Source organism: Acanthochromis polyacanthus, chromosome 17, assembly GCF_021347895.1.
Source record: "Acanthochromis polyacanthus isolate Apoly-LR-REF ecotype Palm Island chromosome 17, KAUST_Apoly_ChrSc, whole genome shotgun sequence".
Taxonomy (NCBI): domain Eukaryota; kingdom Metazoa; phylum Chordata; class Actinopteri; family Pomacentridae; genus Acanthochromis; species Acanthochromis polyacanthus.
This window is the reverse complement of record NC_067129.1, coordinates 16,140,564-16,167,349: the sequence shown is the minus strand read 5'-3', so window position 1 is coordinate 16,167,349 and position 26,786 is coordinate 16,140,564. Positions and strand designations below refer to the sequence as shown.

Sequence of the window (26,786 nt, the reverse complement as noted above, 5' to 3'; positions counted from 1 at the left end):
TGTTAAGATTTATTCAACAATTGTCTGGTAACTTTAATGTATACCTCAAGGTAAATGGAGGAAAATGGTGCAAATCAATGAAAACTAATTCTGATCATGCAGTAAATACATCAATAAATCCCAAAATAATTTTTTATTTTATTTTTTTTAAGAAAGGCATTATGAACAGAAACTTGAAGGTGCTTCCAAATGTTTGGCTTGTATTAGCCTTGCTTCCAAACCTTTGGTCTGTAGTTCATACTATTCATGCTATTTTTAAGGCCTGTTAGCGGTCTGTGCATGGATGTTGGTCTGTCAGTCCACCACAGACAATCATGATGCCCAGAAGATGAATCCAATTACTGATCAACTCTTGGTTGACCTTAACATCCCTCTCTGTGCAGACTTTGCAGACTGTTAGCGTCCACCCCTTTTGACAACACAGTAAAACAAACACCACATGTGTACAGTGTGGCAAATGATTGTGCAGGGAACGCTTGACTTACTTTTAGAAAATAAAGTGAAAATCTCTGAAATACAGCAAGAAAATCGTCAAAATGAGATAGTTTGTATAAAAGTAAAAGGTTATTAAAGTGTTAATATAGTGCATATATCAAATTTCTCTCATAAAACGTAATGAAGTTTTGACTTGTAATCATTCCATTCATATTTCTGAGTGTATTTAAATAGTGGGAGACAGTTTCACCACCTATATAAGAGGAAGTATTGTGTTCTATGGGCCTATTTATTATTAGGATGCACAGTTATATCAGCATTGACATTGTTTAGCCCAAAAAAAGTCATTAAAATGTAATATCAGCATTGGCCTAAAGCAAACACTGACAGGCAGAAAATGCCTTTCATACTAAAAGCTTGCAGGTTGTTTAATAAAAGACTCATAAAAAATAAATTTGGTGTATTTTAAATGTAAATTGTAGGGTTAGGCTTAATATCTTTCATTTATTGCCCAGTGAAAGTGTAAATTCAAAAAGTGGTGAAATTCATTATTTATATAAATAAGCACTATAATGAGAAATAAAATAAAAATGAAGAAATTCCACTCCAGAAAAAAAAAAGAAGATTTTTTAACGGCCGAAAAAAATCCATACATAAGTATTGGTGAGGGGTAAAATCTAAAAAAAAAAAAAAAAGCATATGGAATACCAGCAACAATCAAATATTGTGATTCTCAATTTTTGTGCTGATCTGTATCAAAACTACTTCATTAAAAATCTGCTTCCATTGAATGTTGTTAAAAAATAGATCAAAAGACAGATCAATTTTTGGTCAACTCTACAAATTTCTATTGAAAATACCTTTTCCAGAAACCACAGCGATCAAACGTAAGAGCTGATTTCAAAGTCATATTTATTGTTATATGTAAAGCACTTAAGAGTAGACATGAACATGAGACCAAATACAATCTGGCCATTGTCATAGAATATCATGAAGCTACCTGGAATGAAGTTACTGTTTATATTTGGTAATGTTGAATACAAAAGAAACAGGAAAATCCTCAAAGCACAAGTACAAGTCGTCTTTGAGACAAGAAGGCACAGCAGAAGCCAGGAGTCTAGTCCGCCTGCTCCTCATCCAACGTAACAGATACTTTAAAAAAACAACAAAAAAAACCAAAAGCCCAATACAACAAAGACCAGATGACCCAAAAAACAGCATTTACCTCGCATAATAATCCCAAGAAACAGACATATGACGAGTACAAGAATACAGACAGCAAATCAGGCTGGTCATTCATATAACGTGACCTTATGGCTTCTGTATACAGATATGTTTATCGTGCCAGTTATTAAGACATGCTTGTACTTCATTAAGCAAGACGAAATGTTCGGGTGTTTTTTTTTTGAAGTGTGCTCCACCGAAACATCCCGCCTCCGTAACTTTCTTACCTTCTCAAGCATTTATTCATAAGTATGTTATTCAGGAATGTGTGTTGCTTATTCAAGGCTATAATTTACTTATCAGTCTAAATAAAATATGTAAACAACCTTGCAGCTGGAAATATGCATACTCGCATTAAAAAAAAAAAAAAAACAGCATTCTTATACATGAAGAGTTGTGCATATCGAAAGTAACAAGATGATGAGGAACACAAGAACATTGGAACGTCAGAACGGTTAAGCAACAGACGGGGCTTAATTCATTGCCTTCTCTTTAGACAAATTAGTGTTGTAGCCTCAGTTTTAAATAAGAGAACAGCACATGATTCTTCAGAAAAACGCCTCTGTTAACGATAAAGAGGCAGGGAGACATGCTAATGTATGGTTTTGACTGATTTCCAGAAAAAAAAAAAACTTCATTCCTTCAGTTGGGGGAGCTCTTTCAAAATGCTAATGGCCTGTGAGTAGGTAGGAGGAAGTGTCACAATGATTCCAGCTTAGGCTCGCTTCATCCCCCGACCCATCAAGCAGGCGAAGACTGTCATCACCATTTTAGGCTTGACCTCCACCAGGTCTTCTGGCAGGGCGTAGACACGGGCGCCGATCTTCCTCGCCATAGAGACGGCGTATCTGCGAAGGAATCGGAGATTTACTCGTATTTAGTCAGGAACATAATGACAGAAGGCTTTTGCTTGTAGTCACTGCACTCCTTACTTGGCGTTCTCCAGCTTGTCGTCTTCACCGAGGCTGCCGGTTTTAATCAGCTCGTAGTTGATGCTGCCGGGCTGGATGGCGTCTATCAGTTCCAGCACTGCCAAACTGCTGCTGATCTCCTTGTCCTGATCGCCACACGACACACAGATTAAGGATTTTTAACAAAATGATACAAACTAAAAAGCCCATGTGTGAGCTTTCAGCCACATTCCACGGTGTCCATTAGCAAACGGAGCCACCTTAAGACAGGATTATACTTTATGCGCCCACGACGGTCCGCTAAGGTCAGAGGAGTCTGACTCACTGCCATTAGCCGCTGATTTCAGACAGTTTAGTCCTTCCCTTCCATTATCTGTGTATTGCCAGTTTCTTGGCTACAGGAAACAACAACGACGTCCAGGAAGGCAAACGGCCACACTGACAATTTCAAGTTTTGACGAGGATTTGGATCACCACCACCGGTCATTATTTTAAGAGAACACAGAAACCACATCCTTCACTGCAAAAACTCAAAATCTTACCAAGTCTGTTTGTCTTAGTTTTAGTCAAAATGTCTCATCCCACTTGATTTAAGATAAATTCACTTAACAGGTGACATTTCAGCAAGATGGAGGGACTTGTTTTAAGACAATGCGTCTGAAATATCTTGCCAAGTCAAACAATATTGAAATTATCTTGGTTTGAGTTGAATTTTACAAGAAAACTCAAAATAAATTTAACGCCCGTGTCGTCCAGCACGTCAAATTGTTTTAAAGTTTGAAAATGTAAAAAAACATTTCTACAGTGGAACTTCTGATGCCCACACTTTCAACATTTTTGGGAGATCTTTGAACATTTATATTGGAAAAAAGAAATGTTAAGAATGTTTCTTAAGAACGTTCACAAAAAAAAAAAAATCCAGTGAATTTCGCTGGATTTTCGTTGATTATATTTTGTGAACGTTCTTAAAGAAAATATTCGAAATTTTACAGACACATACAGCGCCCTCCATAATTCTTGGCACCCCTGGTTAAGATGTGTTGAAAACCTTAAAATAAATTCAACTTTTATGGCAGAAGCATACTCCCACGCTGAAAACTGTAGAAAAATGTATTATAGGAGATTAGGTGCTGTTCTGTTGGCAAAAGGGGCTTGTACAAAATACTAACATCAGGGGTGCTAATAATTGTGGCGCACATGATTTCATGTAAAAGAATTATTTCTTAATGTGTGTTTTTTTTCCCCCACTGAATAAATGCACTAGAATTAAAGGCTGGATTTTCCTCTTTTTTTCATTGTGGTCCTATATTATTTAGAAAAAAACTGAATTTATTAGAAGCTAAAAACACATCTTAACCAGGGGTGCCAATAATTATGGAGGGCGCTGTATGTAATCAATTTGATATTTTAGGATTCTTTTGGAAGATTTTTACTCATCTTTTGAAAGCATTTACAAGAATTTTCTTGCCAAATTTGGGGGATTTTTTGTAAAATAAAACTTTGAAGGGAAACTCTCAAGGAAACATTGGAATTTACTTCCTGAAGGTTTCGCAAATATTCAGAAATTTGGGGAATTTTTTGGGATTTTTTTCAGACAAGAAAATGATATTTTTTGGTGCCCGTAAATGATGACAACAGGAGGGTTAATACATCTCAAATTAGGAGGTTACATAAAAGCGAAAATCTATTTTTTAGTGCGAAACTGCTTCTTTTTCTCCCCCTTTTTTGTTTTGTTTTTTTAGCATATCTGGCTTATTTTCAGACACCTAAATGTGACAATCCTGATAAAATATAGCTTAAAATAAGTTTTCCCAGATAATTTTGAGATTCCAAGATTCTAAATAACATCTTATTTCAAGAAATCTTCCCACACCATTTTCACTTGATCTATAGGCAGATTTTTTTTCACTTATTTCAAAGTAGAAGTTCCTTGAAATAAGTTTTTTATTCTGGTTTTGAGAAGGCATTTGTCCCAGTGTTTGCTTAGTCTCACTCATGATGGCTGTGGTTAGTTTAAAGAAATACAAACGAGCCAGAGTGCTTTTCTTCCTCTATAGCAGAATGACAGTGTGGTGCAGCCAGATCATTATGTTCTACAGAAAGGGCATGAGAATGAAAGTGAGACGAGGATCCAAGAGGTTATGTGGACATTTGCTCCCAGCCCAAAGTTTGTGTCCGCACAACGACTACACTACAGCAGCAGCAGCAGCTCACATGGAGGGAATACAGTATGGAACAGGCATAAAGCTGTCGTCACAGCTTATGATAGCAATAGAGGAATTATGTTTCTGCGATCAGTGTGCACATCCACAAGGTTTCAGTGAAATAACCCCACTCATATGACCACATCTTTTCGTGTTGCTCAATTTGGATATAAAAGTTTGAAAATGTGTGAAAAAAAAAATAGATATTTTCACAGTGAAACTTCTGATGTCCACATTTTCAACTTTTTTAGGGAATCTTTGAACATTTATTGGTGGAAAAAAGAAATGTTTAAAATGATTTTAAAGAAAATTCACACAAAAAAAAATCACGGATTCATTGATTTTTTGTGAATGTTCTTAAAGAAACTATGAGAAGTTTTACAGATATATATGTAATCATTTTAGATTACAAGAATTTTCTTGCCACATTTGGGGGACTTTTTTTTTAAACACAAACTTTTAAGGGAAACTTTTAAGGAATTATTGGAATTTTCTTCCTGAAGGTTTTGCAAATTTTCTGAAATTTTGGGAATTTTTTTGGTGAATTTTGGGATTTTTTCAGACAAGGAAACAATATTTTTTGGTGCCTGTGTATGAGGACAACAGGAGGGTTAAAAGCTAATCAACAGAACTGAGGGCTCAGCTTATTTAGTAATATACTGTTATTTTTATTTACAGGTGGAGTCTGTGATTCTGGAGAAAGAGTGTTGATATTAAGCTGGCTAGCATTTACCATCACTGATCTCCTCCCCTCTCACCCCATCCTGTGAGCACAAAAGTGCACAATCATGGTTCCCATCTACAGAGATAGGGATGTAAGTGAAGGCTGGATGTTTTTCTTAAGCAGACTAATATACTATGATGTTCGTTGGATTCATGTTGCTCCACCTGTACAGACAGCTACTTTACACCTACAGATCAACAAGAAGGGAGAACGTTGGCTTACCTTAAAATTTGAAATCTTGGTCGACTTTCCAGCCTCTGCTAACGTTTTGTTCACCCATTTCACAATGATGTCATCATTTACTTTCTCTCCATCACCCAGGTCCTCCAGTACATTCAACGTATATCTGAAAGAATGGAGGGGCAGCATGGTAATATGAACTGAAAATTCTGTTTGCCTACTTTCTACTGAAAGTCCAGAAACAACAAGGAAGAAACTAAGTCTGGACCCTGTCAACATCAACACTAAATGCACGTTTATGTTTAGATTTTATAAACTCTAATGCAAAACACAGTAAGCACAGAAGCTACTAAATACGTCAACATAAATCTAAAAGAATTTGTTTAAAAATGTGGCTGCAATCTGGAGGAACACACACTAACAGCAACACCGAAATGACATGGAGGTTTCTAGCTACAATGACCAATTCCCTACAAACAGTTTACAGTAAATATACACAGTTAGCACAATAAATCTAACAATAACAACTAATGGGAAATGTGGTATTTTAACACTTCAAAGTGCAAACAAACAAATACAACAATCCATGGTTGTCTACCATTATAGGAACCATATTTATTTGTTTATTTTTAGTAAAGCTTTTTAGTTAAGCTACTTTCATTGTCATGTGGAGTTTCTTTTTTATATCTTTTTAAACATAAATGTTGTTTTCTGTGACTTGTTTTCATCCATTTAGGTACTAAATAACTGTAACTGTAAAACCTCAAGTGTCAAAATCTAACACCCGTTCCAATTCTTGGCACACCAGATCATTTATGTTTTTATTTTTTGTTGACTAAAAAGGGAAAGCAGTATGCTCCCCTCACCTTAGATTTCATTCCTTCCTTAAGCGATATTGTTGTAATGATGTCTCACCTCCTCATCAGCTGCCACACCAGTGCCAGAGTCAGGGTAGCGTTGCCATCGTTCAGGTCCTGCCCGCCGATGCCAACGAGGGAGAACTTGGCTGACTTGCCCAGTTCCACTGCATAGTTGCAGTTCTCCAACTGAGGGCACAAAATAAAATAATTTACACTGGAAGAAATGCCCCTCTCAAACAAGAAAAAAAAACTTATTTCAAGGAACTTTTACCTTGAAATAAGTGAAAAAATCTGCCGATAGAACAAGTGAAAAATGACTTCTTGAAATGAGATATGATACTGAGATCTTAAAATTAGCTGGGAAATTATGTTTTAAGCTATATTTTACCAGGATTGTCAAGCTGAGGCATCTTAAAATAAACCAGACACGCTAAAAAAAAAAAAGCAGTTTCTCACTCAAAAATAGATTTTTGCTTTCATGTAACCTCCTAATTTGAGATATTTTAACCCTCCCGTTGTCCTCATTTACAGACCCCAAAGATATTGTTTCCTTGTCTGAAAAAAAATGCAAAAAAATCAGCCAAAAAATTCCCCAAATTTCTGAAAAGTTGCAAAACCTTCAGGAAGAAAATTGCAATAATTCCTTAAAAGTTTCCCTTAAAAGTTTTGTTTAAAAAATCCCCCAAATTTGGCAAGAAAATTCTTGCAAATATTTTCAGAAAATGAGTAAAAATCTTCAAAAAAATATCTAAAATGATTTGATATCAGTAAAACTTCTAATGTTTTCTTTCAGAGCATTCACCAAAAAAAATTCAACCAAAATCCAGCGAAATTTGTTGGGTTTTGGTTGATTTTTTTAGGGAATGCTCTTAAGAAACAGTTTTAAAATTTCTGTTTTTCCACCAAAAAATGTTCAAAGATTTCCCAAAAATGTTGAAAATGTGGACATCAGAAGTGTCACTGATTTTTTCCTTTTCCCCCCACATTTTCAAATTTTAAAACAAGTCAATTTTGAACTGCAGGACAACACGAAGGTTAAACTTAATTTGAGTTTTCTTGCAAAATTCAACTCAAAACAAGATAATTTCAAGATTGTTTGACTTAACAAGATATTTCAGGTGCACTGTCCTAAAACAAGTCCCTCCATCTTGCTGAAATGTCTCTTGTTAAGCAAATTTATCTTAAATCAGTTGGGATGAGACATTTTGACAAAAAATAAGACAAACAGACTTGGTAAGATTTTGAGTTTTTGTAGTGTAGATAAGAAAGCCAAAACGTTTGTTCTCGGCTCAGAAAAGCTCACAGAAATCTGATCTACCTTCTTCATGTTGGTTCCCAGTTTGGGGTAAGGTGGCTTGTTGACCTTGTTGTTCCAGTCAACTGCAACTTTAATCTTCTCATAGAGCTGGAGGATGACCATGGCGTCCTGTAGATCTCTGGAAGAACATTGAACACTGAGCTTGGTAATCATCGATATTAAATAAGATATAAAAGAAGAATGTAAGAGCCCATGAGCTATGAAAACTCTTCAGATGCCAGTGTACACAGGAGTGTGATAAAGTGTGCTCTGGTGTTGCTGCTGGTGCATACCCATACAGATGATTCACATGGGGGTTCACTCCCAGGGAGTTCATCCAGTTTCTAAATGTTCTCTCTTCCCTCGTTTCACCTACACAGCAAAAGATCACAGGATTTAGGAAGTTAAAGGAGAATGCAGAACTATATGATCAGCATGTTACCTACTGTATCTGCTAGAAGCTAAAGCTAGGAGTGTGTTGCTGTGCTGATTTGGAGTTTGAAATGCAGCTACAACATTTGTCTGTGAGTGAAGTCCTTCATAAACACAGAAATAAAAGTTGTTTTACACGTGACATTTTTGCATTTGTGTTTTTGTTTGCGCTGTTCTCCTTGGTTGTAAGAAACCAAACTCATAGAGTGAAGGTTACATGTGTTTCCAAGAGTTTCTGAAACACAAACTGGGAGCCAGAACCTTCAGCCATCATCTGCTCTACTGTGTAAACCAGCTACCAGTCTGGCACTGGAAAAATGCCTCTCTCAAAACAAGAAAAAAAAAACTTATTTCAAAGAACTTTTACCTTGAAATAAGTGAAAAAATCTGTCAATAGAACAAGTGAAACATGGCTTGGTAAGATTTCTTGAAGTAAGATATGATATTTAGAAGATTGAAATCTTAAAATTAGCTGGGAAACTTATTTTAAGCTTTATTTTACCAGGATTGTCAAGCTTATGTGTCTTAACCCTCCTGCTGTCTTCATTTACAGCACCAAAAAATATTGTTCCCTTGTCTGAAAAAAATCCTAAAATTCAGCAAAAATTTCCCCAAATTTACAAAATCTTCAGGAAGAAAATTCCTGAAAAGTTTCCCTTAAAAGTTTTTTTTTTAAATCCCCAAATTTAGCAAGAATTAAAATGTTAAAAAAAATCAAAAATTGTAAATATTTTTAAAAAATGAATTAAAAAATCTTCCAAAAAAATCCTAAAAATATCTAAAGTGATTCCATATATGTCAGTAAAAGTTCTAATATTTTCTTCAAGAACATTCGGGAATCTTCTTAAAGAAACATTTTTTTAAACATTTCTGTTTTTTCCCCACTAAAAAATGTTCAAAAATTTCCCCCTAAAAATTTGAAAATGTGCAAGTTTTCACTGTAAAAATCCATATTTTTTCCACATTTTTAAACTATAAAACGGATCATTTTGACCCACAGGATGATATGAGGGTTAAAACGAGATAATTTCAAGATTGTTTGACTTAACAAGATATTTAAAATGCATTGTCTTAAAACAAGTCCCTCCATCTCGCTGAAATGTCACCTGTTAAGTGAATTTATCTCGAATCAAGTCGGATGAGACACTTTGACTAAAAATAAGACAAATAGACTTTGTAAGATTTTGAGTTTTTCCAGTGGGGTTTAAGAAAAAGACACCTTCTTCACTTTTAAAATTAGGCTAAAACTTTACATTTTGATGAAGCGGGCTCAGGTTATCCTGAATCCCTTAGTTATGCTGATTAGGCTGATCGGCTCAGGCTATAGCAGGGATTTCCCATGATGCACCCAGAATCAGACACATCTTCAAGCCAAAGTGAGGAATCAGTGGAGAATTAATGGATTTGTTGAGTTTTCTCTACATATGTTTTAAATTCGTCATCTGACTCTGTGACATGCCCAGAGATGCTTTATGCTGTGGGTTGGCACTTTAAAAATAAAATCTAAGTAAATTGGAACACATTCTCCAAGCAGGCTAGAAAGTAGCTTAATAAGAACAGCCACATGTCTGCAGCTCTCCTTGTGCTTTACCACACAGCAGTGTAACCTTCACCTTAGTCTACATTTGATAACAGCCTTAAATTCGTCTCCGTACTCACCTTCCAACAGCCCCCAGTCAATGTCTTCACCCTCAGGTTTGATCAGTGCTGGATATTTGTTAAACAGATTAGCCACAAAGGCAAGGTTGAGTTTGGGGTTTCCGCTGATGACATCAGCTGGGGTGACAAACTGTCGACAGCCGAGCCTGTCAGCCTGCTGCAGCATGGCTTCTGCTCTCTTCACGTCGTCCTTCTCCTGAACAACACACAGATCACACACATGCTTGGGTCAGAGGCAGCTGTTACCATGTGGTGAGGACGCTCAGCTGTGAGCGCCGACTTACGCTGAAGCCTGCCATGTTGATGTCTATGCGTGGCTGATCCTCATCTGTGCCTTTTGGAGAGATTTGATTCAGGAGGTGGAAATAGGCTCTTGAGTCCTGGAAAACAAGCAAACAAACAAACAAACAGGTAAAAATGCAATTCCTACACTTTAACCCAGTAAAATATACCCATAAAACAGCTTTACTCTATGAGAGACATTGATCAGTTTGATAAACTGCTTAGGAATAACTTAAATTGTGCACAGTACACAACACACATTTAGCATTTAACAAGTCAAAGCTTTGAATATATGCAAACACAGATGTTGAATTTTGTACATCTATTTCACAGAACTATGTTTAAAAATGCCCGACATCTGATTTCTAAAGCAGGGATAACAAGAAAAACATGTAGATAAGACAGGTGCAGTGGCTACCTGTATATCTGACTGGCTGACTTATGAAGTGGCCCGCCAGCGCCCAAAAGTGTAATGAGATTTTCCAACCAACAAATACTGCACACTGTAATCTGACATAGTGATTACTTATATGACCGTCCCAGTAAAATACATGTTTCCAAAGAACTAAAAGCACTTTTTACTTGATCCTCTACATACACTTTTGTCTGTGATAGCTAGAGACACTACCCACTCACTCCTATTTTTGGAGCAGCTGAGGCGGATATTTATGCGACTTTGTGCAAACACAAACAGGCACTACCTGTTGAGGTGTGCTGACTGACGCCTGCGTTGGTGGATCTAGTCACCAGACAAGTGCAGGAACATAAAAAAGTAAAGAATAGCTTTTAAAAAAAAACAACAACCTATAAACTCTTCTTGCAAGAACCTTAAAAGCATGTGATTCCAAGTAGTTCCTTGTAAGTAATAATTTCTGGTAAAAGTTAGATTTTTTTTCTCTTATCTGCAGCCTGTGTTTAAATACACCAACTGGATTCAATGCCAGTGAGCAGACCCACTTTAATGTCAGAGCTGAAGTTGTTGATTTTCTGCCAGCCGGCATTTTCCAGGTGAAAGTTTGCCCAACGTAGCAGCAGCTCTTCTGGTGACAGCTTCATCAGGTCCTCCAGGGTTTCCCCCTCTCTCAGCAGTGCCGCCAGCGCTGTTGATGGGCGTTAATGATCAGTTAAATCACACAACAAGAGACCAGGCAGTCCTAGAGGTAGGACTCAAACACATTTATACAATTGATCATTTCAGCTATGTCCTCTACCTTCATTTCTGCTCAGTTCAATGTCAGCAAACAGACCAATCTTAATGATCTGCCACAACAGGCCCAGCACCAGATGAGGCTTCCCTTCTTTCAGGTCTAAAGCACCGATGTTCACCACATGGCAGCCGATGGCAGAAGCAGAGTTCAGGGCCAGGTTCAGATTCTCCTGTAGGGCACAAATCACCAGCTGTGAGAACATTTACAAACACAGAAGCACCACGAACATAAACTAATCTTGACTGACCTGTGTTGTGAACGCCGTCAGCTTCTTCTTATTTATGGTCCTCTCATCGATAGTGTCTGGCACCGACAGGTTGATCATTTTGCTGTGCAAATGTACAAAATCAACCATGAACTTTTATCAGATGTTTATCTGCAACCTAAATGTTCATTGTTTGCACAAGATCAGTGCTGGTGAACTAACAATAAAAGGCAACAAAAATGAACCACTCTATACATACAATAAAGTAATTTCTTTGTTACTGTACAACTTTTCCCTCTGTCCTCTCGCTTCTAGTCAATACTGAATACTATCAAAAAAATGTAATTTAAACCCTCTTTTATTGTTATTGTAAACACAAAATTAAGTGAATCTATTTACAGTTACAGAAGAAATAACAATAAAATATAAAATCAGATTCTGGAAAGCTTCACCTAGTTAGCTTGTGGTGAACTGATTCTTAAAATCCTACTAAATAGATTTTAACTGCAGAATTATTCTGGATAACCATCATTGTGAGGCTTGACAAGTTCACCTGAAATTCAGGCATAGATAATTTGGCCTCTAAGGAGCTCCATATGTTGGTCTTTATCATTTATCCCAAAGCGAGCCCCTTTTCAGGGTGTAATAGCAGTTTCTGGGCTCCGGATATTATTTATATATATATATATATATTACTGACAAATATCCGAATACTCGGATCTCAAAATAAATATTGGGATATCATCGTCACGATCAAACATTCAGATATTCGAGTCTAGCCCTAGTGTTTTCAATGTGGTCGTCACTTTAGTCTTAAAGTCCTTCTCTGTTTCAGATGGTTCTGTTTTTTAGAATAAACACAATAGTTCTGGAGCAACAGATAACCATTTCTCTACATTTCTGTCGATGAATGTAGTATTATTGAAGTAATGTCACTGTTTCCTCTGCCACAATACAGAGCATATGTGCTTTTTTATGGCCAGAATGTAACAACAAAACTAAGTTCAGTGGGATGCAGGTATCTGTCATTTATTTCAGAAGCTGTGTGAGGGAGGGGAACAGGAACTCTCACCAGAGCACGATACCGTCTCCGACAGCTGTGAAGAGAGAGTCTGTGTTCGGATCCATGGGCAGGACATGTTGGCAGTCAGGGTCTTTTTCCAGGGCAGTGTTAATCCAGTTCACAAAGGCAAATCGCTCTTCCTCTGCAAAGATGAATGTGTACAGACATCAGTTAAAAGCAAAGCATCGAGAGCATAATGTGACAGTAATAACTGATCTCAGTCAGTCACATTGTCCATTATGGGTTCCTCCTGACGGCGGGTACAAAGTCAACAGCTGGTGACAAACATTAGCAGCGACTGGAAAGAGGAAAAACACAAAGACGTACCAGAGAACGAGTGTTGTGTGCCTTCGCTTGACAGCTCAGACGTCCCTCCAATAGCCAGGATTCCTTCTTTTCTGTTGATGGCCTTGCGGAAAGTTTTTGCTACTTGACTGCCCTTCAGCTCCTGGACAATCTAAAATCAAACCAAGGAATAGTCAGAAAGCAGTGACCACTCTGCCTCAAACATTACTACATTCATCTTTAATATGAATTATTAGGCATTGTGATTAGTGGATAAGTGACTGTGTGTTGTTCAGTACAAAGGCGGACAAAATAAAGATTCTAAAAGCAAATTTTCAGTGTCAGCATCACACTAGTTTGAACAACATAACCGTCACTAAACTGAAACCTTTTACTGACGCAGTGGTTCCTTTACAAATAAACCTATACAATTCAATTCAACACCTCTGCAACAAATTCTGTCATTACAAACTTTAAAATGTTAAGTTCTTGGTTGGTGAAAGGAGACAACATTACATCGACAAGTGGTTCTAATCTGTGCACTCTAAATGAGCTGCTCAGAATGTCACAAACACCTCACCAGCATCACAAAGTAACCTACGTTCTAAAACATATGGTATGAAAATAAATAACTTCTCTGAGGAAGTACCAACTACAAATGAAAATGACAGGAAAAATAAAGCAGGATTGGAACAATAACTAAATAATCAATTAATTGTCAACTGTTAAATTAGTTTTCAACTATTTTTGATAAGGGATTAATTAATTTGAGTAAAGCAGTTCATTTAGTCTCACTTTCATTTGATTTCTTGATTGTGAAAATAATTGATTAATACACAATGGAAATAATTCGTTCCAACCTGCATATTGATTTAATGGTTATTTCAGAGTGATGCTAATGGAATATGGTTATTTGTTTATCTTTTGGACTGGAACAGACTGTTCACTTTATGTTTAATTTCTGGTGGTACTGTAGCTTTAAGAGCCTGCAGCTTGGCTCACCGGAACGTGAGATTATGGAAAGAAACGCCAGGTTAGCAGTGGAGACACACGGTTTTCTTACCGTGTCCCATCCTGTGTTTGTTTTGAAAGCATTTTTTGTGAATTAATCAGCGACACAATGTAAATAAATACATTCTTGTTTTTTCATAACCTGGACTTGGACTGGATTGTTCAATACAACTGGGATTGGACATGAGTAAACCAGAGATAACTGCTAACTAGCATTAGCCAGTACACCTATGATACGTAGCATTTGTGATAAGCCAGTTTCATTTGATTACATTTGATCATACGAGTAATCGAGTAAGTGTACATACCTCAGCAAATTACATAAAAATCACGCGATCAGCTGTGTGTTGCATTAGCCATGATTCTGGTGAATCGATCTGCAATCACGGACAATTTTTGAGACCAAAAACTACCTATAGAGGGTCAATGGCATGTTATGCCAAAAGTTTCAACTAATTTAAAATAATAAAATCAAAAGATCTATCAATGATGGCAACGATCTTTAGTTATAGTCACACTTCTGTGCAAAATCCTCCATCCTCCTCTCTGCTTTAATTGATGCTTCCTTGTTGTCTTATCAAGCTTCTGTTAGCAAGCATGGTGGCAGCCAAGGTCACTTGGCAGACACAGCAATACTGCAGGAATTTCTCCTCTCTGGCAAGGAAAGATAAAACCAATCTGTCAGCTGAAGAGCTGACAAAATATGGTAAACATCTAGGCTAGTATTTGAGGTTTTAACAATGTGAAAGGGTTGAAATAACAAAAACAACAACAAAACAAACCATTTATCACAGATAGAAACAGTAAAAACAGAAATTTTCACTGGACTCTCAACTTTTTTCATCTATGATGGACTGTTCTGTTTAGCTATTTGTTGGCAAAATCTAATCTTTACAACATGATATTTAAAAATCACTTCATACTACATGTTTTAAGTTTGACATAGGTAAACCATTTGCATTATCCGGGCACTGTAAGGAACTAAAAAGTCTGCACTCGTCAGCACAACTATGAAGCATCAGTGAATCAGCTACGACCAACAGTCATGTGACAAACATTAAGAGACTATTTGATTGGTCTGGACAGCATGCTGTGTTTACACAGAGCAGATAAGAGACGAGTACAGAAACCAAACAGAGATGTCACTGGTAAAACATATGTAGTATGCAGGTTCACCTTTTCATCCAGTATTAGTTACAACTGCTAGTACTTGGTAGAACGTTAATGCTCTTTTTGCTTTTTTAAAAAAAAATAATCAGAGGAAAGAAACTTCTTTTTTTTTCTTCTTGCTTCTATGATCGATGGCAATGATAACTTACAGCACAAATGACATTTTTCCCTACTTCTAGCTATGGTTGTCCTGTTTCCATAGAGCTGACACTGATCAATGAGACTACACATCTACTACACATCCAGTCTAAGCACTACAGTGTTGAGTGTGTGAGAGTCAGTATTTCATTAGGCTAATCAACAATAACAGCAAAACTCCAGAGCTGCAGCTGCTATTACCCTCCACATTACTCCACCTTCAGGCTTTTTCCCACATCCCAGCATTAAATCGAGCCTCAACTACTGAAACCATACAGAGCCCAGCGGTGAGCGTTCACACTGCATGTCCCTTATCAGCAGAGCACAACATGTGGGCGGCTTTGGCCCCAGCTGCTTTGACAATATGTATTCTATGGTAATATGTGTGGTACTTCCTGTAGCTGAACTTATCGCTGCTTCATCGGTGACCTCAGCTCCACAGGCGCTGCTGTGACCACAATGAACTATTAAGCCTGGCACTTGGCAACTTGTTTAAAAAGCACAGCAGTCTGTAACCCCCCCCCCCCCCACACACACACACACACACACACACACACACACACAGGACACCAGCTTGCATTTCTTATGCACTGTAGGTAAAAGACGTAACCACAACAATACAGTCATGACCTCGGGTATAGATTTTCAGCTAGCAAATGTAGCAATAAGCGTTTTTTTCAGTTGTACAAGCTTGGGCTGGAAGGAGGATATTCACATTCATTTCACATGGATTTAATCTAGACTGTACGCACAAAAACATATGTTGTTTAGTTGTGCTTCATCAAAGCCTGTCCTGAACAGTGTTGGACTGTAAATCAAATCTTACCTTTTACATGTTTTGCCTTTCAACTGTGTTTGCAGTTTCTTTCAGGAAGTGGCCACAAAAAGGAACATTTGTGCCTTTACTAACGTGTATTTTCATTCTCTTGAATATCTCGTTTACGTATATTTAATTTCACACGTTTGTCCTGTTAAAACCCTGATCTTCCCATGTAAAGAACTTACTTCAAATGGCGCAGTATTAATAAAAGTTATTAATATTATTTTCTTACTATAAAGTGGATGAAATCATGAACCACTGTGAAATGATAAAGACTGAATTAAATTGTCTAAACAGCAACACTGTAAAACTGAGCTACTTCTTGGTTATCCCTCCTGATCCCGAGGTTTTGAATCATAAGACACGCCTGCACCAGAAGCGGTGAATGACTGCTCCTTCATCACTTCTGAAAAGAAATACTGGAGCTCACTTAACTTTGCTGACCTCACTTCCACATTCCTGGTATGTGTGTGTGTGTGTGTGTGTGTGTGTGTGTGTGTGTGTGTGTGTGTGTGTGTGTGTGTGGTTTGTAAAGGCCTTTCAGCTATCGTGCATGTAGCTGCTAAAAGTTGCTTTGCATAGAGGTCTCACTCAAATGGAAGAAGTGCTTTTAGGAACAGCAGAAAAAGACTAATTCACAGAAAGAAAAGCTCTGACCAGACAGTGGAAATTTGTCAGGCTTGAGATTATGAGCTGCTCTCAGCTCTGTTTAACGTACCGACAAAAACTCGTCAAAGCTGATCTTATTGTCGTCGTTGCGGTCGAGTTTCTGGATGATCTCTCGGACCCTGAATCCAGGTAGGGGATGGCCAGCTTCTTTGAGGAGCTCATGGAGTTCATAATCACAGATATGCCCGTTGCCATCCAGATCTACAGAAACAGAGAGAACCATTAGACACTGGGTGCGAAAAGGACTGGAACATGGGGAACTGGGGAGTTTAGATCAGTAATGCTCTTTGTTGTGTTTCTCCAGCAGTGATTTAGGGGTGGCAGGGTGCAAAGTCCTGCTGGAAAGTGCTCTTGCCATTAGGGGTAGGGTTCTTAGTCTGCATTAATGTTCAGGTGGGCGGTACATGTCAAAGTAACAGCTACATAAATGCCAAGATCCAAGATTCCCCAGCAGAACATTGCATTGTAATGAGATGATCAGTGTTCAGTGGTTGTAATGTTGTGGCTGAGATGTAAATGTTTTAAGCAGATAGTAAAATCACAGTGGTATAAACCAAAAAATAAAGTCTGCACTCTTACAACCTCATTTGCTTACTCTAATATTTTCTTGCATAGCTATTTATCCAGTTAATAGCAGAATATCACAGTAACATGGCTCAGACTCACCAATTTTCCCAAAGATCTCTCTCATCTCCTCCATCTCTTCTTTTGTTATCTTTCCAGACATTTTTCTGTGATTGACCTGAAGTGGTCACTCAGAAAAAGGTGTAACTGCGGAGAGAAAAGAGTCATCAGCAAGGTCTGAAAACAACTGGAAGAACAACACGAGCCAGTCTCTGTCTTGATCGTCAGCCTCTCGGAAACATCCGTTCAGTCGTTACAGTTCTTCCAGACGGCCGCATCCTTGTGCGTCCTCAACAAGCAAAAACATCAGCACGGCCTTGTCTAGAGTTGATCATCTGCACCACAGATCGCCAAGCAGTCTTTTCTGCCTCCTTCAGCAGAGAGGTGAACTTTCCTCACCAGGTACAACAAAACTCACTTTCCATCTTCTGTCAGGTCTAAAAAGTCTTAAAATAGCGCCTCATTTGCCCGTCTTCTCACTGCTCCCCACCCTGCTGATCTCATCTATGGTTCTCTTTAGCCCTTTTCCTTTTCCAAGCACATCTTACTCCCATAATCAAAGCAATTTCCTGCCAGGTCCTTTGTATGGCAACAAGTCCATACTGTATTAAAACTGCCATAGGAGCTAAGACCAGAGCAGCCCTTCTCGTACATTTGCTTACAGCCTCTGTGGTATCTTCTTCTAAATGATCTCTAACTTTCCGTCTTTTGCCCGTTTGTCTGACCTACAAAATGAATGAAAAACAAACGTGACTGCATCAAGTTTTATGTGGCAACACAACATCTGGATGATTTTTTTAACCTTTTGTGGCGTTTATATTTTAGAATTTTATCGGCTAAAAGTGACTCAAGTCACAAAGCGAGATAATCAGTCCATGAAACTCAGACGCAGTTATGTTGCTCGGCAAGGAAAAAAAAACATCACCGTTTTCCTGACCTCCTCTGAGGCAAAGAAACCATCTGAAAATCACTAAGAAAATAAGGAATTTCTCCCAGTACCCCTTTCCTGTCCTTTAGCGGCGGAGGAATGCACCAGGCCGGGGCAGATCGAGCTTCACTTTCAGAGAGGTGAGGCAGAGAGCGCTGCCTCTCTCTCTCCAGGGCCATACTGGTATGATGGCATTCCTCTCTACACACCAATGTTCAGAAAACAAAAAGAGGTTTACACTGCGGTTAACTGACGATCAAAGACTTTTCCAGACAGAGAAGTGTTCCCGTTCCCTGATTTAATGCACAGATTGTTGATCATCACAGCAGATTAGTCAGAAATCCTGGGCAACGGTATGTGTGGTTTCCACAAATTGAGGAACGTCCACTTAGTCCAACTGATCATAACTTACCGTATAATAAATATTACATTTAATTTATGTGTGACTTCTGAGTGACTTCAGTCATCCTATTCTCTTTTTGGCCTCAGCAGCATCAGACAATGAACCAGATTCTACTAACCGTACATCCTCTTTAATGAATGAAACTATTAATAGTATTCAGAGATGATTCAACAGCAGCCATGTGGTCACTGAGATGTGACTAAGTTCCTGTAAAGCTATTCTTACAAACAACAAGATAAATTAAAAACCCACTGGCCTACAAAAATCAACAACTATCTTCACAACAAAATCATTAACAACAAAGATCGTATTTATAATGTGCATCATTTATATTATTTAAAAAAAGGGTTTAAGTTACCAAAAATAAGGGATTTGTCAGGTTTTTCAGCCACAGCATGAACAGAGATCACTTTAAATGTCTCACATGAATCAGAGAACAGAGTGTTTTTCTACCACAAAGTAACGCTAAATCAGGGCAAGCACAAACTCCTGAGTAAACGATTAGGAAAATAACGGTGCCAGCATTGCTATATTTAACTTTTCTCTAGAAGGATGTGAAATGTGGCTGCCGAAGTCGAGGGCCGACAAACATTACCTCATTTGCCAGCCCTTGTCACACCCTCGACAGATTCGGAGTGGAAACAGAAGAGGGGTTAAGTACATGGAGCAAGGGCACAGATGGCAGTGGACAAATGTGAGACGTATCGCGGGTGGTACAGAAGAATAGAGGGTTTGTAATCACCGTCACAAACCACGGCAATAAATCCCGTGTTGCACGAGAAAATGAGTCCGGAGTGTCAGGCTCCAAAGACAGTTGCTCTCTTTGACAGCTGGACCGAGTGTGTGTGGAGCGAAGAGAAAATTCCTGCACTCTCCAAGCTCCTAAATGGAGTGGCTCATGTTTGCCTAAAAGCACATCAATACCTCTGATAGAGTTCAAGCGCATTATTGAAGCGTCACGACTTGGCTGCAGAAAAACTGTTTGACAGGTCAGAGCAAAGCTGAGGTGTATTTGTCTAAAAACACTGCGAAGAAATATATCAAGGTTCTAGATTTTGTATTTTAAACTCAAATTAAGAGACTTTCACTCAAAACTGATAACAAATACACTCATTGTACTGATTTTTAGTCATCCAGGTCACTTGAAATCTCGCAGTAAAACAACAAAACCAACTGCATTTACTTTGTAGCCTTCAACCCTTGTGTCGTCCTGCAGGTCAAAATTGACCCATTTTAAAGTTTGAAAATGTGGGAAAAAAAAAAAAAAAAAAGATTTTCACATTGAAACCTCTGATGTCCACATTTTCAACATTTTTGGGAAATCTTTGAACATTTATTGGTGAAAAAAAAGAAATGTTAAAAGTGTTTCTTTAGAACATTCATAAAAAAAACTCAACCAAAATCCAGCGTGAATGTTCTTAAAGAAAATATTAGAAGTTTTACTGATAAATATATGTAATCAGTTTAGATATATTAAGGGGTTTTTTTGAAGATTTTTACTCATTTTTTGAAAATATTTACAAGAATTTCTTGCCAAATTTGAGGGATTTTTTTTTTTAAATAAAACTTTTAAGAGAAACTTTTAAGGAATTATTGGAATTTTCTTCCTGAAGGTTTTGCAGACTTTCAGAAATTTGTGGAATTTTTTTGCAGAATATTTGGATTTTTTTCAGACAGGGAAACAACATTTTTTGTTGCCCGTAAACGAGGACAACAGGAGGGTTAAAGTCCTTCTCCAGTCACTCATTAAACTCCTAAAACCTTGTCTCAGTGTCTCAAAGTGAAATTTGAGAAATTGTGCCTTAAATTAGCTTAGATGTAACTCTGCACTGTTCGCTTCTCTAGATTGTGTAGATCTATAAAGTCCCTGCTTCTCTCTTCACCTGCAGCTCAGCACACCAGCTCACCTACGACTCTGTTCAAACACTGTAAAACTACTCTAGCAGGTTGTAATAATGGAATAATTTAGCCATACATGTTCAAACTGGAAGCCGACTCTCAATAAGAATAACGACACAGAAATCCCCACCCTGCAGGCCGACAGGATTGGTTCTTTAGGTTCATTACACATAAAATCCAGGAAGTTTTTGACATTGTCATCAGTACACTGCAGTTCCAAGGTTACAAATGCTCAGCAATGGTGTTGACAGCCCGTTTCACTCATTAAGTGTCTTCTAGCATATAAAAACACCATATAGACATGTTAATAAGGTGACAAACTTGATTTTCCTCTGAGGGAGACAATTTCATTACTCACTCAAGAAGCTCTCTCAGTTCTCTCACTCGTTTTACAACAGGATATCATCACCCATACACAAATATTTCTTTCCAAGCACCAGCTTTAATTGTCAAGCCAAAAACAGCACATTGACGCCGTTTACAATCGCCTTTGATGGATCTTTCAGTCAATTTAAAGGGCCGTTCCCAGATGGCTCAGTTATATGCGTAGAGCCGACACACCCCGCCCTGCCAGTGTTTCATCCACAGTTACATGGGAAATGTGAGGCACACAAATAGATTGGGCACCCTTCCCAAGTGTGGTCAACTTCATATGCACACACCCAACACAGTCTGCTAAGAGCACGGACATTTTTACTCAGTCACAATCGCCTGCAGATGTGAAGTAAACTGACTCATAAGCACCGAACAGTCTGCAACACCGGCCCTTTATTTCCCTTCCAGTCTGTGTGGATAAGATAAGCGCAGCCTCACTGACAGGTAAGGACGAGGTGACGACAACAAATACTGTACGTGGAGTTTACACAACTGTGACATCATGTACAGCCGCAAGCGCAACACCCTGGGCTGGGTTTAGTGGTATTATAAAGCTACAAAGCTAGAGAATACGATGAATCATCAAGGAAATATTCAAATGAAATGCCTCTCGACAGGTTTCATAACTGTGATCAGCCAACCTTTACAACTCGCCCTCTATAGTATTGTAGGCGTCACCAAAGAAAAGCATGTGGCTGAAGTAACTGATGCAAAAGGCTTGATAACAGGGAACAGGAATCCATACCATCACTTAGGAATGTCATTGGACAGGTTGCAGAGGTGCTGCTGCTTCAGCTGGGTTACCCTGTTTCTTCAATGGTTCAGCAGCCACACCTACCAGCATCTGCCATTACTCAAGAAAAGCACCGTAAAGCATTATCCTTTAAATACTGCACAACCAGACACGAGGCACGGTAACTGAGAAATACTGTCCTGTCCCAATGTAAGCCTCTTGTCCTTGAGCAAGACATTGTATCCCTGTTTGCTTCAATACCACGTTAAGAAACTGAGATGTGACCTCTAATACAAATGACACAAACAGTAATGACACATCGCATGAATATTTTTAGCTGTATTCATTGTAGAACATTAAAAATCTTGATCAAGGGCCTGCATCTAGCAATCATTTCATTGCCACGTAATCTGCCCATTATTTTCATGATTAATCAATCTGTTCTTTGGTGCTACTGAAAAAGCTGAACAACCTCAAAGGTTTTCTTATGTACTCAACCCAAAGACCTTCTGTTTACCGTCAAAGAGGTGTCAAGAAACTAAACATTTACATTTAGGAAGCTGAAGTGAAAGAATTCCAACTGTTTTCATTCAAGAAATTACCCAAACCAATTAACTAATTATTAAAATAATTGACAAATGCATTTAATCGTTCACAGCTGATCGATTGCTTGATTATTTGTGAAGCTCTATTGTGGTAAATGACACATGGCCATAATTCTGCGATCATGTAGTGCAGTCAACTTAAAGTTTTAAATAAAATTATATTTGAAAAGAGACCCAATATTCAATGAATTGAGTCAGTGAGTGTTTTGTTTTATTTCTTGCAGCTTTTAGAAAAAAAACAGACATAAAGTAGAAAATTAAAGGGTTTGTACACCCTTAGTGGAAAGTGTTTCCAAATTTTCCTTCAACACAGCAGATGCACCATGGTCCATACATTTCTTTAAAACCCTGTTTTCAAGAACAGTGCAGCTATAAAGTAATTTGATCACATTCGTTGAGCTGCACAACAAACAAAGACGCCTGCTTAAAATCCTGACAGAGCAGAAAGTGGGACAACCTGTTCACTCGCACAGGTGCAAGCAAGGGTGGAGATAAAATGTAACTACACTCCCTTCTCCTTCCTGACTGTCTGGTTTGGTTTTACACAGATAACATCAGACACGTAATGTCTGTATTTAAAACACCTACAGTTGGTCGTCATGTGGTTCAACAGCATGAGCAACTAAGGGAAACTTACATCTTACTTCAACTGCTGTACATACCACACATGCACATTCATGGGTAGTTTAACAACACCAATATGGTTAATGACAGGCACAGTTAGAATGAAATACAGCTTTTCTTTTTCTTTCCCACAATGGAAGTGCAAGCATCCCCTTCTCTGCTGCTGCTGACACGATGAAGAAAACTTTGACTCATGATGTCCACAGTAGCTTTTCTTTCGTCTGCCTTGAAGAATTAAATATCTCTAAACCTGAACTGAAGGATCCTGCTGTGCAAGACAACACGACTCTACCAAGGACAGACAGCAAGATAGACTGTATTCACAACACACGTCTTGTTCCAAGTCACAACATCTATCAGGGCAAAATGTGGGTCTTTCTGATACAGTCAGACAGCCGTGTTGTTCGAGCTCGTTCCAACAGTGATTCACAATTGGGATCCCAGATGTAAGTGTGCTGCAGCCCCAGATGGGCTCCAGGAAAAATCTGGGAAATCACTCAGTGCAGTAAACAAGTTTTCTGAGCACAAAACAACATTGTGCACATAACCAAACTGCACTAGTCTGGAGTAAAAACATTCACCAGTATTGAACCAGCAAAGAAAGGCCAAATATCCTGACATTTGAAAGGGAGGAGCAGGTCTATTAAATAGAAAGTAACACATTTACTAGAATTATACACAGTGTCAACAAGAACAAACGTGGTCTGTAATCAGGAGGGCAAACATTGAGGTTACGCACACACACTCACACATAGCATTACAAAGGATCTATTACACTCGGGTTAAGCTTGTGTACCGGGAAGATTTAAAAAAAACAATAGCCCAGGCTCCACCTATAAGGCTTCCTCCGGCGTACTAAAGGAACGAACCTGGTTCTGTCTAACTTGTTCCAAGCTGTAGCATTTTATTTTTTCACAAACATAAAGACCCTCTAAAAGTCTCGAAAAATACCTTTCAAAGCCACATAATGAAACAAGCACAGACGCTGAGTTACCACTCGTTACGTTAGTTAAGTCTCGGAGGAATAGTTACTACCTCTAAAAGTTATTTAGTCACAGTTTGAAAGAATTAAAGAGTAGTTTATGTCAGTATCCACCGCGGTGAGGATGAATAGGCTACAGTGAAGGTGTAGCTAAAGCTAGCCGGCTAGCGACAGACATGCAAGTTTTATAGGCAGGAAACTGTTTACTGGTGCATATCCTCCCGTCTAAAAGACAGGATAACGGCTATCACAGGGAGGAAGCATTAGGACAAGAGTGTTATTTTAATAAGCACTACCGAGACGAACTCTAGCTGCAAATAGTTGTCGTAGGGTCAAGAAGTTGCCAGGAAATTGGTACTCACTGTCGGTGCGCCTGAAATTCCAGACAGCGTCCAGTTTGGAGTCCTGCCTCCTCCACGTAGAGACAAAAGTAGACGGCAGGAATGTTGGCCCCGCCCTCCGTCGCGTCACCGCAGGACCGACCACGGTATGGAGGACCATCCGTGTCAAAACTACACCTAAAACTAGCATCGAAACTCAAACTGAGTTCTTCTTGTATAGTGAATGTAATTATTTAGCAACTTTCAAAAAATGAAATAAATAAATAAACATTAAAGTTTTTCTACCTTTTCAAAGGCTCTCACAATGGCCCTCACAATGGCCCCAACATTAAATTGCTTTCTGACAGCAACCAGCAAAATGTGTTTGTTTTGGGGTTTTTTTGTTTTTTGCTTAAGGTTGTTTTTTGTTTGTTTGTTTTGTCACAAAACGTAAATATGGCTCCTACATAAAGCATTTAGCTAGATTCAAAGTGTTCTCCCTTTATTGCTTTTCAACATTAAATCATTGCAATTGCAGTTAATGTAATAATATAAATACATATTATATATGCAATTTGTACTCACCTCATTGCCATATTGCACCTGCATTGTTCATTTGTATTTGCCCTTGTGTGTCATATTTGCACTAGTATGTCATTAAGTTGTGTTTTTTTCCCCGTTTTTTCATTTCTTTTTATTCTTAATATATTGACACATCTGCAATAAAGCTTTTGTTTTTTTCACTCAGAAGAGTCACCCCTTTCTGGCTGTTAGAGAGACTGCATATTTATGGCACTTCTGTGTTGGCTTTACTTTTCAGACATCTTTTATATACAATCTGTGGTTCCAAATACATCTACTTGTGCATTCCTGGTAGACCTAATCTAACCCATCATAATGTTTTGAAGATATTAATTAAGCAAGAATAATAAAGATCTGTAAAGATGTACTGTAGTGTTCCATTATGTGAATCAGTCTGTTGGCTGATATGGAGCTTCATAGTATTTAATATTAGATAACTGCATAAATATTTGATCAAACAAGTAATTACATGAATAAATTGTGAACAGGTTAGTGAGTCCAAACGTGGATGTACTAAGAGGGCTGGATACTGGATACAGTAATTAACCACTCAGGCATGCAGCCAGTTTGCATCAGTGGTCAATAGAGGCACTGCAACAAAATACAGACCAGAGACAGACTATTGCATAAATGAGAGGTGAAATAACGTGCCATAGTTAATTTGATGCCAATACTTTACTTTGATTCTATTTTTTACATTTATTTCATTCACTTAGATATTTTATGTTTTAAAGGTCACTATTTACTTTATGCATCTTTTTTGAAACCTTATTTAATATTAAACATTTTGGGGTTTCATACACTCATGTTCTACTGTGGAGTTTTCGTGTTCTGTCAGGGTGTCATCCACATTCTCCATTTTCTTCCTTTACTACTCTAGAGTACTCTCTAAGTCTTAATGTGAGTATAAAAGCTCTCATGCTATTTAAGCTACTGTATGTTGGGTATGCCCTGCCTCTTGCTCGATGTGAGCTCAAATTAGATGTAGCTTATGAGACTGTACATGGAAAATAGCAAGATGGAATTCCACAGTAATAACAAAATATCCTAAATACCTCTCCTGGTTCGAAATCCTTTAGTGAAAGCAAAAAAAAATCACATAGGTCCTCAAAAAAGCTACAATCTACAATTTGAACTAACAAAATTGTTATATACACAGACTGAAATTAGTTTATAGCTGACAGTAATATATGGAAACTCAAGATTGGGCTGCTCATGGATAAGGTGGACAAATAGTCTGAGGGCACACAGGGCATGGAAGAAGCCCTTCATCAGTGAAAGGCAGAGAGAAGCCTGGTTACTCTTTGCTGGGGTCACAAGGATTGGACTGTTGATGATTGGGCTAAATTTCTCTTTAGTGATGAATCCAATTTTCACTTGACGCCCATTCCAGCCAACTTACTGGTTAGGAGACGGCCTGGAGAAGCCTACAAACCAGACTGTCTTGCCCCTTCAGTAAAACATGGGGTGGGGTGGGGGGGCTTTCTTTCATTTGTGGAACAGGGCAAATGTAATTGTGTGAAGGGTGAATGAACCAGGTCATGTCATTTCTTGTCTTTGTATGTATGTTATGATGTTGTGACATGACAGTTTGTGAAAACAAATTTCCTTCGGGACAATAAAGAGCTCTATCTATCTATCTATCTATCTATCTATCTATCTATCTATCTATCTATCTATCTATCTATCTATCTATCTATCTATCTATCTATCTATCTATCTATGTACTACTCTTGAAAACAGTATTTTTCCATCAGCTGGAAAAATTTTTCCTGCCTTAAATGAATGCATTTTCCAACAAGAAAATGCCCCTTACCACATGGCAAGGTCAGTTAAAGCCTGGATGGAGAACCAGAACATTTAAACCATGCCTTGGCCTGCTCAATCACCAGATCTACCTTCAGTTGAAAACCTGTGGGAAATGATCAAACGCA

At 38.2% G+C, this 26,786-nt stretch overlaps 1 protein-coding gene across 1 annotated transcript; it reads right to left on the bottom strand.

Annotated features, from left to right (window-relative positions):
• Nucleotides 1–1,330: 1,330 nt before the first annotated feature.
• On the bottom strand, nt 1,331–24,402 carry pls3 (plastin 3 (T isoform)). Its single transcript, XM_022219487.2, has 16 exons — nt 24,313–24,402; nt 17,444–17,548; nt 16,827–16,978; nt 13,012–13,141; nt 12,694–12,826; nt 11,664–11,745; nt 11,420–11,585; nt 11,166–11,308; nt 10,211–10,306; nt 9,927–10,122; nt 8,129–8,207; nt 7,857–7,974; nt 6,594–6,724; nt 5,721–5,844; nt 2,592–2,716; nt 1,331–2,507 (listed from the first exon to the last, which is right to left on the bottom strand). The coding sequence occupies exons 2-16, from the start codon at nt 17,502–17,504 to the stop codon at nt 2,375–2,377; spliced, it is 1,869 nt and encodes a 622-aa protein (XP_022075179.1). The 5' UTR covers nt 17,505–17,548; nt 24,313–24,402; the 3' UTR covers nt 1,331–2,374.
• Nucleotides 24,403–26,786: the final 2,384 nt, after the last annotated feature.